At 39.3% G+C, this 21,470-nt stretch overlaps 1 protein-coding gene across 1 annotated transcript in view; it reads right to left on the bottom strand.

Annotated features, from left to right (window-relative positions):
* Positions 1 to 21,112, bottom strand: part of LOC114053774 (vexin-like) — a 29,667-nt gene extending 8,555 nt beyond the window's left edge. Inside the window, exons 1-3 of the mRNA XM_027876901.1 lie at positions 21,046 to 21,112; positions 13,537 to 13,592; positions 856 to 1,018 (exon numbers count right to left, since the gene is read on the bottom strand). Of these exons, the coding sequence (XP_027732702.1) occupies positions 856 to 1,018; positions 13,537 to 13,592; positions 21,046 to 21,112 (286 nt within the window). The remainder of the gene's footprint in view (positions 1 to 855; positions 1,019 to 13,536; positions 13,593 to 21,045) is intronic.
* Positions 21,113 to 21,470: the final 358 nt, after the last annotated feature.

Below are 21,470 nucleotides of genomic sequence, written 5' to 3'. Positions count from 1 at the left end.
GCTTCCCACTTATTCTCAAAACATCTTAGTAAAGTAGGTCACAGGATCATAGGGTTTAGAGGGCCCCTAATGGTTAATTCATACCTCTTCTTCCAGATTAGGAAATTGAGGCCCAAAGGACAAAATGTTACATAGCCTATAAATAGCAGAGCCAGGATTCAAATGTAGGTCTCTGCCTATAAATCTAGTGCTCATTCCATTATACTCCATACCAGATAGCTTAGCTGGAGTAGATGAAATGTTACTGGATGAAGTCAGTTGCCATTTTTAGAAATCCAAAAAAATTTTTTACTGATTCAAGAAGGACAGTAGATCCCCTTCCTTTCATGCTGGACAAAACTGAAAATTCAGGAGCCTTCTCCTTTAGCTCATAATTAAAAAAAAGAAAAAGGATGCTTAGATCCGAGTGCCTGTAAAACTTCATCTAATTTATATCTGCATCAACGTGGACCCTCTTCATAATGGGAGACTGAATACTTGGACTCATTTTTAGATGAGTCATCTTTTGGAGGGAAACAGGGAAGAATATGTTGGCTTGGAAAATCTTCTTCGTGTAAGCATATCCTCTTTTCTTTTCTCCCTTTTCCACATACGGCAAGGCTGGCATCTTCTGTCAGATTGAGGATCCTGGCGAATGAGATACCTCCAATTGCTCCAAATCAGACAGATAAGTAGACTTCCCTAATCTGTGCCAGTATCGGAACTGCTGGGATGATCTAAGTCAGACTCCCAATCCTCATTGCCCCCCATATGATGGGCAGATGCTCAGGGCTTAACACCTATTTAGACCTCTTGGAATATGAAGATAGTTCCACACAGTTACAGATTCTCAGAAGGGTAACAGGGCTTACTTACCATGTCTGCCAGTGTTTTTGGCCGGGGGCTGTCCTTGTGGCCCATTCTGGAGGCGGCCAAACCTCCTTTCTTCGCTTTCTCGGCAAAGGACCTGGGGTCGTTCATTCCTGTGGGGCAGAAGCTCCAGAGGCCCATGGATGTGATAATCAGTCACTGCTACCACCTACAGGGGAGAAAAAGAACTGACTCTGAAGAGTTACGGTCATCTCTTTGCATACCTCCAACCACCCTGGGGAGGCCTTTATGCAGAAGGTCAAAGGGTTTTTTTTTTTTTAATTGATAAGTTTTGCCTTTTTCCTGAATCTGGTTAAAGCTTTTTGTTGTTGTTCAGTTGTATCCAACTCTTTGTGACCCTGCTGACCATACTGTCCATGTCCATGGGGTTTTCTTGGCAAGATATTGGAGTAATTTGCCATTTCCTCCTCCAGTGGATTAAGGCTAACAGAGGTTAAGTGACTTGCCCAGCAAGTGTCTGAGGCTAGATTTGAACTCAAGTCTTCCTGACTCCAGGCCCAGTTTTCTATCCACTGAACCACCTACCTGCCTCCTCTGGTTAAAGCTAGGAGACTTAAAAATGCCTAGAAGTTTAATATTTTTTTAAAAATTGGGGAAAACTTTCCTTTGCCTTAATGTTGACTAAAAATATTCACAGGATCTCAGAGTGGGAAGAAACCTCAACGATCTTCTAGTCCAGGGGTGGGGAACCTTCATGGAGTTTGGATTCAAAGGGCCATACTTGAGGACCTAGAGGGCCACATGTGGTTCCCTGTTCTAGACCAACTCTTACATACTCACTACCTCTTTTCTATTCCCCTCTTGGACAATTTTTTTTTCATTTATTACAATGAAACTTGACTTTCTGAAAATTTTACCCATTGGTCTTAGTTTTGAACTCTGAGGATAAGAAGTCCTTTTTATATACTGTTATTAAACTATTTCGGTGCAACTCTTGGTCCCTTCTGAAATCTCTTCTCTACCTTAAATATCCCTAAATGCTTTGAATAATCTTCATATGGCATGAATTTGAATCCATAAGGGTTCTCCTTACTATTTTCTTATTTTGTTAGTTTGTTTTTTTCTGAAAAGAAACACCTTTACTCTGAAAATGACAGGGAAAAAAATTACTAACAGGGAAGTGCTACCTAAAATAAGTAAGGAGATAAGAGAATATCTAGGTGACCTTCATGGCTTCAGGTCATATGGCCCAGATGAACTACATCTTCCATTCTTGATAGGACTGGCAGATGTGATTGCTGAATAACTACTAGCAGCATATGAACCAGAAAGATGCCACACAATTTGTTGTTGTTGTTCAGTCATGTCTAACCCTTCATGATCCCACTTAGGGTTTTCTTGGCAAAGATGCTGGAGTGGCTTGCCATTCCTTCTCCAGCTCATTTTACAGATGAGGAAACTGAGGCAAACAGGGTTCAGTGATTTGCCCAGAGTCACACAGCTAGTAAGTGTCTGAGGCTGGATTTGAACTCAGGAAGATGAGTCTTCCTGATTCCAAGCCCAGGGCTCTATCTATTGGGTCACTACAGAGATGGGCAAATGTCATCATGACTTTCAAAAGAGGGAAAAGAAAAGAGTTTGCAAGCTATAGGCCAAGGAGCTTGATTTCAGTTCCTGGGAAAATTCTTGAAAGGACCATTATAGAGGTGGTTGTAGTCCACTCAGAAAAGGAAATCTGAGTGATTACAAAGAGGCTACATGGAACCATTAAGAACAGGTCATGCCAGACTAACCTCATTGCATTTTGAGGGGAGGATTATTAAACTAGTAGATGAGGGGAAAGCTGTGGGTATAGTTTACCTAGATTTTAGCAAATATTTTGATAAAATATCTCATACTGTTCTCTTGAAGAAGATGGAGAGATAGGTATTAGGCAAACAACACCATCGGATGGATTCAAAACTGGTTGAATAGCTGGAGTCAAAGAGTAATTATTAAAGCCTTAGTGTCTATGGGGCAGGAGGTTTTGAAAGGAGTACCTCATGGAGCTGTGCTTGGTCCTGTGCCATTTAACGTTTTTATCAAGACCTTGGATAAAGGCACAGATAGTATGCTCATCAAATTTGCAAGTGGCACAAAATTGAAGGGATAACTAATTATGGATGACAGAGACAGAATTCGAAAGGTGTTGAAAGGCCAGGGTGTTGGGCTTAATCTAATACAATAGAATTCAATAGAGATAAATGGAAATTGTTATACTTAGGTACAAAAAAAATCAACACCACAATTATAGCATAGGGAAGGTATGAATAGACAGAAGTTGTCCTGAAGAAGATCTGGGGATTTTAGTGGACTACAAGCTCAAGAGGAGTTGTCAGTGTAATGTGGGGGCCCAAAAAGCTAGTTCAGCCCAAGGGGTTTAGCTTCCAGTAATAGTTTAGAGAGCTACATTTTAAGCAGCACATTGATAGAATGCTGTGTCTAGACGAGGGCAACGAGGAGTGCCAAGGGCCTTGACAAGTTCATGATGTATGAAGATCAGTTGGAGAAACTGGGCACGTTTAGCTTGGTCAAAGATGAGACTTGAGAGGACCTGATATCTGTGATCACATATTTGAAGGGCTGTCTTGTGGAGGAAGGAGGAAACTTGTTCTCTTTGGCCCAAGGGGTCAGAAGTTGTTGTTTGTCCTTCATTCTCCAAGAGGGCCATGACATTAGGGAGGTGATGCCATGACATGCAAGTGAATTTAAGTGAGGGAAGGCTGTGCAAAGTCACCAGCTTCACTTTCTCCTCCAGAGCCATCTGGGTCCAGTGGCAAGGTATAGATCAGAATGACTGGAGATGGTCCTGGATGTAGTGGGAGACCGTGGCCTTTTTAAGCTAAGCTCTTTAACAGGTCTCAAGTTTGTCTGAGGCAATGCCATTCAGTGATTAAGGCTAGGTAAGAAATGAGGTGAAGAATGGCCTCTTTACCTAGTCAAAAAAGAAGAAAAATCACTCTGGGAGGGGAAGACCTTCAGGGTTTTTGGCCAAAACAGAAACAATTGCTTTTTACTAGCCCTTGTGATAAGAAATGACAAGAATGCATACATTCCTGGGGAAAGCAAAAGTTCTGTCTTAGTCCAATGGGCCAGGGTCTTAGGAGTCTGAGCTGTGAGACAAAGCATCTACCACAGAAGTTATGTTTTCTGAAAGACAAACTATATTCAAGTAAAACCTAAAACCAGTCTTGTTAAGATCTGAGTCTCCTAGATTGTGATCATTCTGTCTTGGTCATGATTCCCAAGTAATGATTCTCAAGGCATGTTTGGTACCTGCAAACATGTTTCCATTGCTAGAATTCCAGAGCCACTGTTACAGCCTCCCAGGGATTACCTAGTAGAAACAATGGTTGGAAGTTGCAGGGAGGCCAATTTAGTCTGGATTTTAGGGAAAACTTACTAATAATTAGAGATGTCCAAAAGCGGAATGGTTTGTCTCAAGAGATTATGAATCTCTTTTCCTTGGAGGTCTTCAAGCAAAAGTTGAACAACAGCTTGTTGGGGATGTTATGGTGGAGCTTCCTTTCAAGTATGGGTTAGACTAAATGGTCACTGGGGTCCCATTCCACTCTCCAATTCTATGATTCTTCCTGTAAGTGTGTTCCAGAAAGCTTATGTCCCTCCCAATATGTGGTGCCCAGAACGGAGCATCATACTCTAGATGGAATTTGATCAGAACAAACTGGTGTAGAACCATCACCCCATCATGAATCATTTATTCATTCAGGAATAATGTTTACATATTTGTTTCTCCTTTCCATGTTTTGGGTTGAAGTGTCTCGAAAGTATTCACTCTATAGCTATGGAAAAGAGGCTCTAATAAGTCATTTTGACTATTACAAACACCAAAATTAACTACAAAGGACCTATGAAGGAAGATGCTATCTGCATCCAGAAAAAGAACTGATAGAATTGATCCCAGAAAAAGGTTATGTAGAATGATTTTACACACACACACACACACACTTGTGTGCCTGATGGTAGCCATCTCTAGGGCAGGGAGAGGGAAGGAAAAAAAAGGAAAAAAAGGAAAAAAAATAAATTTACATGATAACTTTATTATATATTTAAAAGGAGTAGCAAATTGTACACAATAGACTTGCAGTTTCATGTGCATTTTTTCCTATTATACTATGTTATTGAAATGTTTATTTTATTCCATAAATTAAAAATAAAATGAATACAATTTAAAAAAAGAAAAAAAAAAGGGAGGAGGCTCCAAAGTCTCCCTTGTGGCCACAAGTACCTTCCTCACTCCTATTAATTATTCTAGAGAATTATTCAAATGGAAGTGAGTGAGACAAAGTTTAACTTGGTCTTATGGTGGGTAACTGAGCTTTAGTCCAATCCTCAGCATGTTAGAGCATGGTTTATGGCTAACTTCTCTTGGAGACAGTCATACAGCAGGTATTTTTTATTTTTCATATCTCATCTGTTTGCTGCATCTGAGAGCAGTTCCAAATCTTCTGAGATCCAGATTCTTACCCCACCCATAGAGTAAAAGGGAACAGAATCTATTTCAGCATTTGTGATCTCTTTGGTAAATTTTACCATCAATATATCATTGTTTGGGGAGTTGATTTATAACTACTTTGGTTTATCTAGGTCAGGAAATGAACCATGCCATGGCCCAGTTTAGGTTTCTGACTCAGTTCCAGCCATTTAGAGCATTTGGATCTCACTATTTGTATTAGAAGAAAGTCATTTTTCTTTCCTGGATGTAATAGAAAGTCCAATGTTCATAGAATTCTGCAGTGAACCAGGGAAATGTCAGACCTTAATCCAGGTTGAGTGGCACCACTAATCCACTCTCTGAGATAAATTGCTCATTTTGTGGCTGCAAGCCTCTGCAGTGGGTGGTCCTGCACACAGCACTCCCAGCTCAGAGCCCTGCATAGCCCCCTTTCTCTCAACTCTTGCTCTGCCAGATCTGGCCCATATATTGGAGCTCCTGGCATGATTAAAGGCAGTCTTTTTTTTGGCGAAGCAATTGTGGTTAAGTGACTTGCCCAGGGTCACACAGCTAGTAAGTGTCAAGTGTCTGGTCTGAGATCGGATTTGAACTCAGGTCCTCCTGACTCCAGGGCCAGTGCTCTATCCACTGCACCACCTAGCTGCCCCAATTAAAGGCAGTCCTAAAGCCAAGATGTGAACAGAGACACAATAGGTGCTGGGCATTCAGGGCAAAATTTTCAATGAAGTCAATTAACTTCGTTAGCTTAACCATGAACAAAAGAAACAGATACTCCTTTATAAACCGGTAAGTAAGAAAAAGAATTGAAATAACTTTTATTTAGAGAGATATTTTCCCAACTTAAAATACTTTAATAGGTAATCTAAGTTTATTTTCCTAACATTCCTAGGAGGTAGTGAAAGGGAGAAAATACCCATTTTGCAGATGGAAAAATTGAGACAGTCCCAGTTCCGTTGCTTACTAGCTGTATGATCGTAGATAAGTTGCTTAATCTCCTAGACCCTCATTTTATTTCATCTGTCATAGCACTTTCACTGTCTGAATCACAGGGTGCTTTGAGACTCAAATAAGATAATAGATGTAAAAACATGAAATAAAGTTCTTGGTGAACTGTGAGCTAGCTTAATTTAATCAATGTGGTCATATTATTAAAAGAACACTGGGCTTGGAGTTGAGATGAATTATCATAATATAACTAACAATTACATAGCACTTTAGGTTTACAAAGTATTTTACATATATTATTTCATTTGATCCTTACAAAAAAACCCAGTGAAGTAGGGGCTATTATTTTAATTATCCCCATTTTACAGATGAGCACAGTGAGGCTAAAGAGCCTTAAGGGACTTGCCTCAAGTCACACAGCCAGTAAATATCTGAGGCAGGGTTCAGACTCAAGTTTCTCTGGCTCTCCAGTCCTGGGATCTGTGTGATGTGCCACCAGCCGTGTGAAGGCTGTGCCCGTGTTCGTGAAGTAATGGAGTTAGGGCTGGCGCTCAGAATTTCTGGAGTTTTGTTTTTTTCAAATATCTTTTGGCTTCCCCAGCACCCTTTTTGATGCATTTCTCAAGTGATACTGGAGCCAAATCTAATCCTTTAACATCTGAAAAAAATGAAGTTTTTTTTCCCCACCTATGATGGGCTAGGTTAAGAGACTGGCTGCCCTCTTACTAGGTCATCTGCATGAATGTGAAGTACTCAGCCACGCAGTGGCATACTTGAGGCTTGCCAGGCCAGGGAGTGTGCCTGGTTGCTCTCCAGGTTATCTGCTATTTTGCTTCCTTGTGAAATTAAACCTGTGTATCTAGGGATACTAAAACAATTTAGAAAGAATAAAGGTTTCCTGTCTGTATTTCAGAGAGAGAAGGAAAGAAAAACACATCACTTTAGCCTTCCCTCCCTCTCCTTTTTCTCTCCTGACCCAAACACCTTAACCTAGCTATGGTGCTCAAAGCCATACAATATCTTGGGGCTATTCCATGGGGCCCCCACAGTAGAGTACATTAAACCCACACCAGGAAATGGACCGCTGAAAGGTTTGATTGTGTGGCTCTTTGCTCCTGAAAGACTGGTTTATTTTCTAGTTTCACCAGTACAGCTTGTTCCTGCTGCTGGCTTCAAACCTGAACACGGCCACCCTGATCTTTCTTAGCAGTAGGGGTGGAGAGGAGGCAAGGGGCTAAGGACCCCATTTCTTTAATATGCAAGTTCCTTGAGTTAACAAATGGTCTCCTTCCTGAACATAGAGCAATAGAAGCTAAAGACTTTGACAAATACCAAAACGCCAGTGTATAATGTAATTAGATAGCTTGGATTTGTATGGGAGGGGGTCCTTTGGTTCCTCAGTTTCCATTTGGTTGTCAGTCCAGGAAGTCAGTGAAAAACAAAAAACAAAAAACAAGCAGACTCGGAAATCACGTGTATAAGGAGGATGTGCGGAGTATAAAATGTGGGGTTCTTGTGAATTAAAATCAGAAGAAAGTGTGGCTGGTAATCACAGGTCTCAGAATGAGTCCTAAGTGGGAGAGCTATGAAAAAAAGGGATAGAAAAAACGTGGAAAGAGAATTCTAAACAAGTTAAAAATTTGGCAGGAAAGTCTATCATATAAAAAAGAGAAGCATCTGGCTATATTGCAGCTTGAAGGTTTTAGAGTAGACATAAGAGTTGGGTTTCTGAATAGAAGGGTTGGTCAACATGGAATATTAGTGACAGTAGTTTTGGAATCTCTCACGGAGTCTTTAAAATAGGGATAGAGTGTCATCTGTTTGGAATGACTTAAATAGGGTCTTGCCTAAAGACAGAAGAATGGATTAAATTAGTGTTTGCCCTTCTATGGACTTCAAGATCCAGCCTTATTGCAACTCAATTGAATTCAACAAACATTTTTAAAGCTCCTACTATGTGTGAATCATTGTGTTGGGGATACAAATAAAATTAAAAACAGTCCCCATCCAAAAGGAATTTACATTTTCCTGAGTGATGTGCTTGTCTGTGAATTTTTATGCATACAAGGTATCATTAAATTATTTTTTACTTTGAGACTTAATTATTGGATATGAGAGAAATGATTATTTATCTCTCATATTAATAGTCAATTATTAAAATTGGGGATACCTCAGTATTCCCCCCCCCCCCATTTCCTTGTCCAATCTCTCAAGGACAAGGCTGATGGAAGATAGGATTGACACTGTCCTTATTCTGGGTATTGATACTCCACCCAACTAGCTCAGGCTTAGAGTGGGGATAGAGATTCTTTGTCTAGATAGCCCAATGCTGAGGGTGGTCTGAGTATAAGGATAGTGATATGATGTCACTCTCAGTCCCTCACTGGAGGGAGCTCATGTCTCTTTGTAAAGTTCACCTCTCACTAATTGTTAACCAACCAGAGTCAATAGACCCCCTCAAGACACTCTTCTTCCAATTTAATAAAATGATGAAGTTGCCCAGAAATTATGTCTCTCAAACTTTTTAAAGGCCACAGATGGATTGGTGATTTCACTGAAAGGGGTATTCCCTGTATGGTGCAGACCATAGCCTAACTACACTTTCTTATACTGAGTGAGTCTAGTCTGTGGCCTGTAAATCTACCCCAGAGGATCCTCCCAGTGACCACAGGGCCTTTATATCTTGGCATTGCAGAGATATCAATGGAAGTATGGCCAGCCATCTCTTTTTACAGTCATAAATTTCTCTGATGCTATCATTTACATTGATTTTCCTACTCAATTATTTCTTGGTAATATATCATAACTTTCTCATACCCACCAGGCACCTCTGCAAAGTCCTTTGAGTGAGCCATGGCTTTATTTCTAAAGGCATTTATGCTATCTCATGCTTTGTAATCCCACAGTATCATCAGAAGAATATTGATCTTAAAAATAAGTCTTTGTCTCAGGGAGTAGATTGGGGTTATTAAAAGTACTGTATGACTTCCCCTATTTAATTATAAGAGCAGTCTATTGTCTATCCATAGTATTTGACCAAGACAGGTGTACTCGTGGGTTCTATGGGTTGTCCATACAACTTATATCACCAAGGCATTCTGCAACCATTTGTTTAGATCATAGATCTCATCTAAGAAGCTCTGAAATGTCCTGGAACTTGAAACAATCAGCTTAATGTCATCTTCAAACAAGAATAATTGAAGGGGCAGCTAGGTAGCACAATGGATAGAGCACTGGTCCTGGAGTCAGGAGGACTTGAGTTCAGACCAGACACTTGACACTTTCCATGTGACACTAGACAAGTCACTTAACCCCAATGGCCTTGCCAAAAGAACAACTGAAGGATTTCACCAATTACAGGGAATTTCTCTTCCCTTTGGATTCAGTGCTGCATGTCCTCCATGACTTTGGCAAGTCTACATATTTTATGCCTCATTTGATATTAATAATCCTAGGGTCACAAAACAATGTTGTTTCTGTTGTTATACTATTCAAAGAATCTTATATTATGTTAATATATTCATGAGAGACATCTTTTTAGAGGAGAACGTTTAAGGTATCATTTTGTTCTATTGAATGAGTGAATGTGTGTTTGTACAGTCAACAAACAATTGTATCTTGTAGCCTCTGCACTTCTCAGCCAGTCCTTCAATTGTAAAGGTGTGGTTTGCCATAGAATATTATGAGAAAATCTGCCTATTCACCTTTCATTCAGTCAAGAAACATTTATTAAGTGCTTACTATAAGCCAGGCACTATTCTAAGCATTGGGGATACAAAGAAAGGCAATAACATGGTCCCTACATTAATGTATCTAGAAGCTGTACTACTTCTATGTTTATGCACTCTGAAATTCCATGATCTAATCACAATTTATTATTATATTTTAAACCAGTGTTGCATTTGGGTATCATATCTTTCCTTCTGGCATGAAGAGTAAGTTTTTGCTGGGTGAGACAGTTTTTAGGAACTTTTGGTCTCCCTGTTGTGGTGATTGATTTATATGAGTTAAATTTCCTTACGAAATAGTGATAATTGGTGTCGACACCTATTCTTTTACTCGTTTCCTATTTTCCATCATCAACAGCTAATATAATTGTTAGGTTGGAGTTGTCTTAGTCATAAATCATATCTTCCCATTTTTATTCCTTATTTTAATCTGATATTAGTTTTATATTTCTTCTAATGAAATGAATACTCAGTCAGCTGACTTAGGATTGACTCCCACACCAGGGAGCAGTTATTTCCCATTCATTAGAATATAATTAATTTCATTTTTTTGTATCTTATTCAGTGCTAACTACTTCCAAATTTTCCAGCTTTCTTTCTGAAGAATGTATTCATGATATTCAATCAATGAACATTTATTAAGAGCTTACTATTTTAGACACTGTGATTAACACTTGTGATACAAGTAAGTGGCAAAAACAGTCCTTGTCCTCAAGAAACCCTTATTCAACTCAATTTTTTTTTTAGGTTCTGAACTATTTATTTTAAGTAATTTTCTCCTATCCTTGCTGTTGCACTGAAGTTCCTGAGTATTAAAGTATATGTTGACTGAATTTTCAGGATCTTATTGGGCCATTCCTAAAACTTTTATATCTCTTCATCCTTCATGACACATATTGGAGCATGAGCTGCAATTATCTTCACAACAGTCTTTTTACAAATCTTTTTCTCGAAAATCCAATATTAGATAACCAAACATCCCATGGTATGACATTTCTTGTTGCCCTTCACGTACAATAAACCCAACTCTACTAACCCCTTTATTTGCCTCTCCAAGGAGAATGAGCCATCCTTCCATTTAGATACAATTTCCTTTTAGTCTACTAGTTTCATTTATAGAAGTCAAGATTGGTATGATTTAGTTTCTCAACTAGTACGGCCACTCTTTAAACACTAGGCAAGATCTTACATGTAATACATCAATGGCTAAGCTGGTATTTGCATGTGTTTTAAAACTTACGTGATTATGAGTATCATCTGCCCCCTTTTCTACCACAGAGCCATTGTCACTGCACAAATGGCCCCAGAGTGAGGGCCATGTGGTACTTCTATTTGTTTCCTGTGTTGCCATACTAGCTTATTGATGAGGAGACTCTCTGTATTTAGCTAGGTTTGTTCTCAGAAATGAGCCATAGTCTTTAATTTACCACACTTGAAATTTTTCCGCATGGTAAGACTTGTCAGAGCTCATACTTTACTGGTGTACCTTCAAAAACCAAGGGTCACAACAACTAGGTGGCGCAGTGGATAGAGCTCTGACCTTGAGTCAGGAGGACCTGAATTCAAATTCGACCTCAGACACATGATACTTACTAGCTGTGTGACCCTGGGCAAGTCACTTAACCCCAAATGCCTCACCAAAAAGCAAAATAAATAAATAAATAAAGAACCAAAGGTCATTTCCACATCACACTAAATCACTGAAGTAGGATGTATGGTAGCATGAAATAACTAAATATAATAAACAAACATCTGTTCTGTAGACTGAGCAAGTAATATGCCTTGCATATGTGTTCTTATTTTTTAAATGTATGTAGATATAGTTGTGATGAATAAAATAAAACTAACTTAATTTGTCAGCATTTCTAATATAATAAGAGTTTCTTATGCCTAATTAATGGATAGTGCTACTGTCAGGTAGGATGCTGGAAAATGTTTTAGTGTTAAAAAGGGGTCTTCATACTCAAAAATATTGAGTGTCACTGGGTTAAATGACTTCTTAGGTTCTTTTCAACCATCTGATTGAGAGATCAAAACTAAAATGTAAGGACTATGGAAGACCTATTGGAGCAAGGCCAACATGTTTTCTAAACATAGAAATGACCTCTAACAGTTCTGATGATAACAGCTTTTAATTATGAAGTAGTTTCTTTTTAATGATACTATAGGATAGGTACCCAAAGTATTAATATCCCACATCTCATAAGTGAAGAAACTGAAGGCTGTGGAGGAAAGTGACTTGGTCAGGTACATAAAGATATGTATCTATCTAAGTATTAGACATCAGGCTGGAACCCAGATTTTCTGACTCTAATTCCAGGGAATTTTCCTGTTTGCTTTCTCTAAGTATCCGAATTTAGGAAATGAAGTTAGAGATAAGAAATGTCACCCACAAAGGCCAATAGGCCTTGTCTAAGGGAAAACTGAGGGAAGATTGAATATCAAGATACAAATGCTTTTCTTTGTCAATAGTCAGTTAATAAGTATTTATTAAATACCCACCATGTGTCTGGCATTGTGCTAAAAACTGGGGATAAAAATAAGACACAAGACAGTTCTTGCATTCAAGGAGCTCCCAGTCTGACAGGGTAGACAACATGAAAACTATGTACAAACAAAACATACAGGAAATAGTGCGTTTTAATTATACAGTTGTCCCAAAAGTTTTAGTTACTAAAGCTTAAAACTGCACTAAGACTTTTGGGACACTCTGTATATTCTTCTTTAAAAAGCAAATATTTTAAGGAAGGGAGAATTGTACATCTTAGTCACATTAAGAGTGTTTTCATATTCTGAACCTTTTTTAGTTACTTAGAAGATGTTATGATTTAGTGCTTTGCATTTTGTAAAAAGTGATTTATTATAGACTTAATACTAAATTACTTAATGCTAAACAACACACCTACTTAAATTTGTTTTATAACAGCTTACATTTAATTAATATTGATGGATATTTTATCCTAATTTTTCAGTCATTCCCTCTTAGAATCTCTAGTGTTTTACATTTTAAAAGCTATTTACAATCATCCTTCTAGTCTTTGAAAGCAAATTGGCATAGTTTTGTGGACAGAGACACAGAAATAGAGAAGGGAATCTTTTGCTTAAGGTAACGATAATGTGGGTGATTCCTTATTCCTAACTTTCTTTCTGCAGTCATGAATTACCTTTGGTTAGTTCAAACCCAGAATAATGGAAAACTTTTTGATGAAAGGCAAAGGTCTTCTGTAACATTTCCTCAGACAGTAAATCACCCACAATTCAACCTTTTCCCTCACCATTAGTGATTTTTTATCACTTCCCTTGTGACTTTTTGAATGCCAGGAATATAATTCTTTTAAAGTGTGGCCTTTAAAAAAAACAAGAAACAAACAAAGTGTGGCCTTTAGTTTTTCAAGAAAGATCAGGAAAATTTGATCCCTTGCTGTGCAACCAAGAACCCTTCAGTAAATGAAAACCCAATCTCATTCCCAAGATACACTTTTTTTTTTAAATGGAAAGAAATCAAGTACAAGAGAATAAAAGATGAAATTTTCTTACGCTTTTGGTCAAAAGATGTTGTGAGATTTTGACTTTTCTTCTGGCTGGACTGGACACTGAAAAGTGAGTTAAAGAAAACTCATTAGAGAGAACATAGGATTATAGCATCTAGTGATCTTGAATACCTTTTTCTTTGGAATTTTTATTGAATTCCTGGTGTTGGAAGTGGGGAGAGAGGGAAAAAAAGATCTGGGAAAGTGAAGGCAGGGAAAGGCAATGTGATATGTTAGTTTATTGAGGAAAGCTTTGAAGGTGAAAAAAAAGTTTCCATTTTGTTGGCAATGGTGTAGACCGTAACTATAGAACAGACACTATTGGTAGTGAAAATGCATTTAATTGATGTCATGACTAGGTAACATGGTGTAGTTAGGCCAGGACAGAGTACAGGACTGGTTTTTGGAAGATGGAAATGGAGAGGAATTGCAACAGAATAAAAATCAGCAACAACCATAACTACAGTCTTGACCCGGGCACTTTGGAGTAATGCCAACTAATATGGTCGGAGGGTAAAATTCAATTTTGCTGATTCTGGGAATCTCTTGAACTCTTTCTGTTAAAATATTTCATTGTGAACAGAGCTGCGCCCCTTCTATATCTAGGTTTTCTTGAACCTGCCAGGCCATCCTGGCATCGTTTTGACAAAAAAACACAAATATGTTAGGAAAGCTAGCATATTTGTTCACTTTGGCGTCATAGGATCTTAGACTGGTGCAATGGGGGTATTGATCATAGGCTCCAGATCAGCTGAGGTGTCTTTATCCCACTTGATTAAATTATCCTTCTGTGAGATGTGCCTTAACACTTTCTTGCCCGTGTTACCTGCACTTTATATCCTATAATTCACTAAACGGACCGGGGGAAGAGAGAGGGAACTCAAAAATTAGGGGTCCCCTTATGAAGTCTCTCATTATATTTAGACCTGGATAGGATCTTAGAGGTCAACTAATCCAAGCCCCTCATTTGATAGAAGAGGAAATCCAGAGAGTTTAAGCAACTTGACCAGTCTCCCTATAACAGAACGGGAAGGCAAACCTAGATCATCTGAGCCAGATCCAGAAATCTTTCCAGTGCTCCATTCCCCTCAATGTTAGGCTATTGAGGATACCGGGATCTGCTAAAACTGTGCCAGTGTCTCTTAATAATAACTAGCATTCAGAGAGGGCTTTAAGGTTTACAAATCACTTTGTATATGTAAACTCATTCAATCCTCAAAACCTGTATGAGGTGGGTGACATATATCTCCATTTTACAGATGAGGAACTTGAGACTCGGAGAGGTTAAATGACTTCATAGCTGGTAAGTGTCTGAGGGAGGATTGAAACTCAGGTCTTTCTGATTCCAACTCATGTACTCTATGCACTTAGCCACCTAGGTGCTTCTTCTTTCTCCTCCAGAGGAAGCAAGGGACAAGGAGGAGAAGTGATAGTGGTCAAAAAGACGTAACAACCCCCTAGTTTCCTTTGGAAGCTCAGACTATTCTAGCATTCAACCCATCCCCATTAAATTTTTTATTTTAATTTTTTAGTTTTGAAAGGCTTGTCCCTAAGGGAATCACTTCAAATGCTGTTGTCCAGCTTGCCTTGAAATAACCTGACCATGTCTCACCTCAGGAAATAAGCATTTCAACTTTTGTTTCCTGACAGAACTACAGCTTTCTTTTTTTTTTGTTGGCTTTGAGTTCGTGTCTGTAAGTTTTCCCTCCTTATGATCCTGTCAGGGAGCCTATCATATAGACTAACCTGCCTTGACCTAGGCAGGAATTCAAAGCACATAACAGCATAAACATTGGTTTTTCCAGCCACCTTTTCTGGGAGGGAAGAAGGGGTTTAAGATCAATTTTTGAAGAGGAGGAGAAAGAGAGGTCAAGTGACTTGCTGGGGGTGTTAGAGCCACTAGACCAGGGCCCTCTGGGCCGCTAATGAGCCTCCATGGTTAGGTCAGAATTTGAAGGTATAATATTTAATATGGCTGCCTTGTTCTGCTGCTGAAGAAGGGAGGGTCATGTCAGCTAGTTGCTGGGCCTAATCATCCAGCTGATAATCAGTTTCAGGGTTGCAAAGGGAATGGTAACTACGCTTTCTGAACTTCAAACTGGGACACATAGTCAACTGCGCCTTATTGCCGAAGTCGATTTTCCTACAGGTGCACACAGAACATGTTGGGCGCCAAGTCTTCGCAGCTGAAGTCAAGGGAGTTCCTCATCACCACCAGTGCAGTCCAGCCTGGGCCACAAAGCTGTGCCATTTGCATAGGAGACTTCAGAGAGCAGCTAATCTCAAGCCCTTTCTCATCTACACTTTACAATAGAGGGAAGGAAATAAGGCTCAGAGGGATCATAGTGAATCAGATATTTGACTTGAGAATTAAGAAGTTTTGTTGTTATTCAGTCACTTTAGTCAGGTCCAACTCTTTGTGGCCCTATTTGGGGTTTTCTTGGCAAAGATACTGGGGTGGTTTGCCATTTCCTTCTCCAGCTCACTTTACAGATGAGGAAACTGAGGCAAACAAGGTTAAGTGACTTGTCCAGGGTTGCACAGCAAGTAAGTATTTGAGGCCAGATCTGAACTCAGGAAGATGAGTCTTTCTGACTCCCATCATTGTTATCTACTGTGCCACCTAGCGGCTTCAGGGTCCTCAAATACTCCCTCAGTCACTTAACTAGCTGGATGAGCCTGGAGAAGCCACTTACCTTTCTGGGCCTTACTTTTGCCATCTGGAAAATGAGGGGATTGGGTTCAACACTCTACAGTCCCCTCTAATGCTAAATCTTATGCTCCTATGAAGTGAATTGCCCAAGTTCATACAGGAAGGACAGAACCCAGATTTGAACTCAGGTCTTCAGACTGAAATCCAATACTCTTTTTACTACATTTTACTATAGGTATGCATAAAAAGAGCTAATATGAATATGTTTTTGTGGAGGAATTGAAATGATTCTGTGATTCTGCCTGTAATTCTCTACCTTTTGTGACTTTTCAAAAAAATTATGCTGAAATAACTAATTCAGTTACTATTTATTTTATTTTTACTAATATTTTATTTTCCCCCAAATACGTGTAAAAACATTATTTTGAAGTTTTGAGTTCCAGATTCTACCCCTCCCTCTCCTCCCCCCTCCACAAGACCATAAGCAATCTGTTATAAGTTGTATCTGTGCAATCATGTAAAATATTCCCATATTAGTCATTTTGTGCAAGAAGACTTAAACAATAAAAAAAGAAAGAAAGGAAAAAAAAGAAAGGAAGGAAGAGAGTGAAAAATAATATACTTCAGTCTGTATTCAGACATCAGTTCTTTCTCTGGAGGCAGATAGAATTTTTCATCATGAGCCCTTCGGGATGGTCTTGGATCATTGTATTGCTGAGAATAGCTATCAGTTACTGTTCATTGAAACATTAGAACTTCTAGGATATGGGGCAATGGAATAGAATATTTGTGTTTTTTTTAATAGAATATTGAAAATGGGGACTGTTCAGGAGAATCTAGGGCATATAATTTCTGTAACCCTTTTATACAAACAAGGTCATGTAGCCTCCAGCTGCCACCAGCAAGGCCAACAGCATATTCAACTTTATTCCTGACCCAGCACAGCAAAGTTACCGGTATTGTGAACTCCAGGGGTAGCATTTCTTCCTGAAAATGGGTATAATCCATCTCAATTCTTCCTAATTGGTAAATAGGCTTCCTTCCCATGGGCTGTGTTACAGCTCATTGGGATTCAGATAGAGGTACTTTACTATGCCTTTAAACCCAAATCTCTCTGACTCTCACTGATTGGCCAATAATGGGCTCCAGCCCAGGCCTCACTTAGTCATTGTTTGGGTATTGACGGCTCAAAGTGAGTGTAAATAGCAATTGTTTCTGTTCAGGCCAGAATCTCTAAGCGTCTTCTTTATGAAGGCAAACCAGACCAAATGTTGCCTAAATTCTCACCTAGCCTTTTCTTACTGAATGGACATTGCCTCAGACAAACTGAGATTTGGGAAAGGCCTTAGCTTAAAAAGGCTGAAGTCCTCCACTGCATCCTGGGCCATCGCAGGCCGTCCTGACCTATGTCTTGCCACTGGATTCTGATGACCCTGGAGGAAAGAGTGAGGCTGATGACTTTGCACAGCTCTGCCTCACTTAAATCCAATTCACTTGCAAGTCAAGACATCACCCTATGATGGTTCTTTTAGAGAACCAAGGATGAACAACAATCTTTCGCTCTGGTTAGACCAGCCTCCTCACAGTTTCAGAAACAGGGCAGTCTCACTCCTGCTTTTGGGACTTCTCTCATATTATTCTCCCAGATTAGAATGACATTTCTTGGGTCATGGGATTATAGATTTGGAGCTCTAAGGGACATGGAGGTCTTCTAGTCCAACTGCAGCTCAGAACTCCCCAGAACACAAGTCCAACCTCTTTACTTTATAGATTAGGAAACTGAAAGGTTAAGTAACCTCTAACTTCTCTATCCTTCATCAAGTCCCATTCTTCTCTGAAACCTATTTCGTAAGTTTGTACTGTAACCTAGCCTTTACTTATTGGCTTTTGATATTGGCGTAATGGATAGAGTGCTGGATTCAGAATCAGGAAGACCTGAATTCAAATCCTGCTTCACATACTTATTGGCTCTGTGTCCTTGGACAAGACATTTAACTTCTCTAGACCTCAGTTTCCTCATCTATAAAATGAGGATAATAAAAGCACCTACTTTATAGAGTTGTGAGAATGACATGAAATAACATGTGTGAAATGCTTAAAAGACCTGAAAATACTATGGGTGTTCAGTCTTATAAGTCATGTCTGACTCTCCGTGACCCCATTTGCCATTTTCTTGGCAAACATACTAGAGCGATTGGCCATTTCCTTCTCCGACTCATTTCATAGATGAGAAAATTGAGGCAAATAGAGTTAAGTGACTTGCTCAGGGTCACACAGCTAATAAGCGTCTGAGGTCACATTTGAACTCAGAAAGATGAGTTTTCTTGACTCCAGGTCCAGAGTTTTATCCCTTGTGCCAAGTTACCCCTAAAGGACTATATAAATGCTAGCTATTATTATTGTTTATTATATATTTCATGGGTATTAGTTGTATTGGTCCAGCTAGATGGTTAACTCCTTAAGGGCAGGGACAATTAATTTTTTATGTATCTGTTTGCCCCACAATGTTGAGCACATAATAGGCCCACAATAAAATAAATACTTATTGAATGATTGCTAAGGCAGTTTCAAATGGAGTACTGGAGAAGGAACTTCACCAAGGAGGCAAAACTGAAATTTCTTCAAAAACAAAGTTGAAATTCCTTCCTAGGAACTGATTAATTAAATTTGCAGTTATAAGTCTCCTTCTGCAGGGATAATACAGAAAAGCTGCCCCTTGCTGAAAGCTTAAAATATCTTTAATTCAGATGAAGGCAAAATAAGGTAGGGCTAACAGAGTAAATCAGAGAGGCATGCATAGGGCCACTTTAAATATAACTTGCTGTTGGGTTTAAGTGTCCAATTTTTCTTTTCTAGAGAATGTACTTGCCTTGCAGTGAATTGCCTCAGAATAAAAATGACTCACATTTACATAGAGGTTTACCATTTGCAAAGCACTTTCTCCACAGAAACCTGTGAAGCTGACATCCGCCTTGTGTGTTAAGGCTGTCAAAGCACCTTATATGCTTTATTTCATAGCCTTATGGGGCATATTTTAAGATCATAGATTTGAGCTGGGAGGAACCCCAAAGGTCATATAATCTGATTCCCTCATTTTACAGATGAAGAAAATGAAGTCCAGGAAGGTTGTGACCTTCCCAAGGTCACTCAGCTAAGAAGGAATAAAGCTGGAGTCAGACTCAGAGCTCTTCCCATTGTATGGCTATAGGTCATTCCACATATTACATTCTTGTAGATGAATGTATTGGGACTCAGACAAAGTAAGTGTTGGTCTCACAGCTAGTAAGTGTCAGAACCATGACTCAGGATCAGTTTGAACAAGATGAACTCTGGAGTTCTTTGCATTATACCACATTCAGTAGAGGTTCTTAATCAGGGTTAAGGTGAATTAAAAAAATATTTTGAACTGTATTTCAATATAATTGGTTGCCTTTGTAATCCTATGCATTTTGTGCATTTGAAAACATGATTCTGAGAAGCGTTGTATAGATTTCACCAGATGGACAAAGGGGTCTCTCACTCAAAAATTGGTTAAGAACTCCTGATCTAGAGCCATGCATTTAAGAAAATAGAAAGAGAATGATGTGTAATATCTATCAGGATCACTCACTCTTAGTTAAAAATATATTCATTTCCTTTAAATGTAAAAGGATCTTTTTAGATGGGGAGACCAGGATTCACTCAAGTGGGATTCAACCTCACTCAAGAATTGCAAAACAAGTCTTCAAGTCGAAAATGCAAATGGCAGTCTGATGGCTAGACTAGCCATCCTCCTTCTGAGTGATCTCACCCTCTAGCTCTGTTTTTCCTCTTCTTCTGGATTTAGCAATATACAGCGTGTCCCAAAAGACTTAGTGCAGTTTAAAGCCATTAAAGCTTCATTGTTACATAAAGTTACATTCCCTGGCACTACCTGCATTTTCAGACTGAGTCTCTGGCTTTCCCCCCAACAAGAAATGGCAATGTCAACTGTTTACAAGAGAGGAAGAAAGAATTGTCTGAATGGGAAGTCACACCAGCAAACAGACAGCTCAATTCATTTAAGCCACAGTGCCTTAGATCTAACAATGAAACCCAGAGCTACGCATGAGTGACTGGCTTGCACTCCAGTACCGGTAGGGAGAGAACGGAGGATGAAGGGAGAAAAAAGGGGGCTATTCCTTAAAGGAGGCAAAGGAATTGTCCAGTAATAAGACGATTTCTTTGAGTCAGCTGAGTGGTAGCACAAATCCTTCCTCTAGACACTGAACACAAGCAGAGTCCCCTGACAGCCCATAAAGATCCAGCCACTTTACAATTTGGCCACCCCTATCCTCCCTCCCTGGTTGTTTTGGGGTGGGCAACTCTGGGGCTCTCAGTATGAGCAATACACAGGTCAGCAGATTACCTGACCTCTTCTTTTGAAATATAAGCCATTGACTGGAGCATTTCCTCCTATGTTTCCCCTGTATGTTGTTGTGAAATTATATTTCTGAATCAGCCGCTTCTTGTTTCATTAACTCCTTAGCTCTTTGGGGAAAAAAATTGAAGATTCAGTAGGGCTGTCCTGGGGATTTCATCTTTATTTCTTTTTCCTAAAACAATGACTACCTTGGGGTTGCAGGGACTGAACAGTCCTCAGTGGTTTTCTAATGAATTGTTTCTCAGTAAGGAATCTGTGCACCTAAATGTTTCCTCCAGAAAACAAACAAACAAACAAACAAATAAAAAAAACCCAACAACAACAGAAACCCAACAATCAGATGTCACTGACCTGAGAATAAAGCAATAATCCAGCGTCTTATTTTCCTCATCCTTCCACTGTATTTAAGAAAAGACAAGAATGTACAAGGCCCTGTTGATGAGCTTAGCTTTTTTACTCACCTTTGGATGAAATCACAGTGGTGAAAACTTCTAAATTCTCATCGCTGCAGCTGTAAATCTGATGCATTTTCTTTCAGTCGTCTCTCCCTGAAGCGTGTCCTTTATCTGGCGACTGCTCCGAACTTCCTTCCAGTCAAGAGGTTTCCCTAATCCAATCTGCCTCTGTGATCATTGTCCAGGTCCACAAAAGACAGGCTGATGCTGTGATCTCATCTCATTCCAGATTCTTCACTGCAACATTTTCTACTCCCATCTGTCTTTTTATGAATTCTATTATTGCAAACATTTGCCTGAGCAGGGGAGGCTTCAGCCTCCTCCCAGGCTCAGATGGAACATTTTTATTGTACGATTTGTCTGCCGCAGTGAATTTGTGAGACTTTCATAAAGTGAGTGGGGATAAAGCGAAATAACCTAGCCTGTAGTAT

The sequence above is a fragment of the Vombatus ursinus genome, unplaced genomic scaffold (assembly GCF_900497805.2).
Source record: "Vombatus ursinus unplaced genomic scaffold, bare-nosed wombat genome assembly UNPS02014812.1, whole genome shotgun sequence".
NCBI lineage: Eukaryota > Metazoa > Chordata > Mammalia > Diprotodontia > Vombatidae > Vombatus > Vombatus ursinus.
This window is presented reverse-complemented; position numbering and strand designations above follow the sequence as displayed.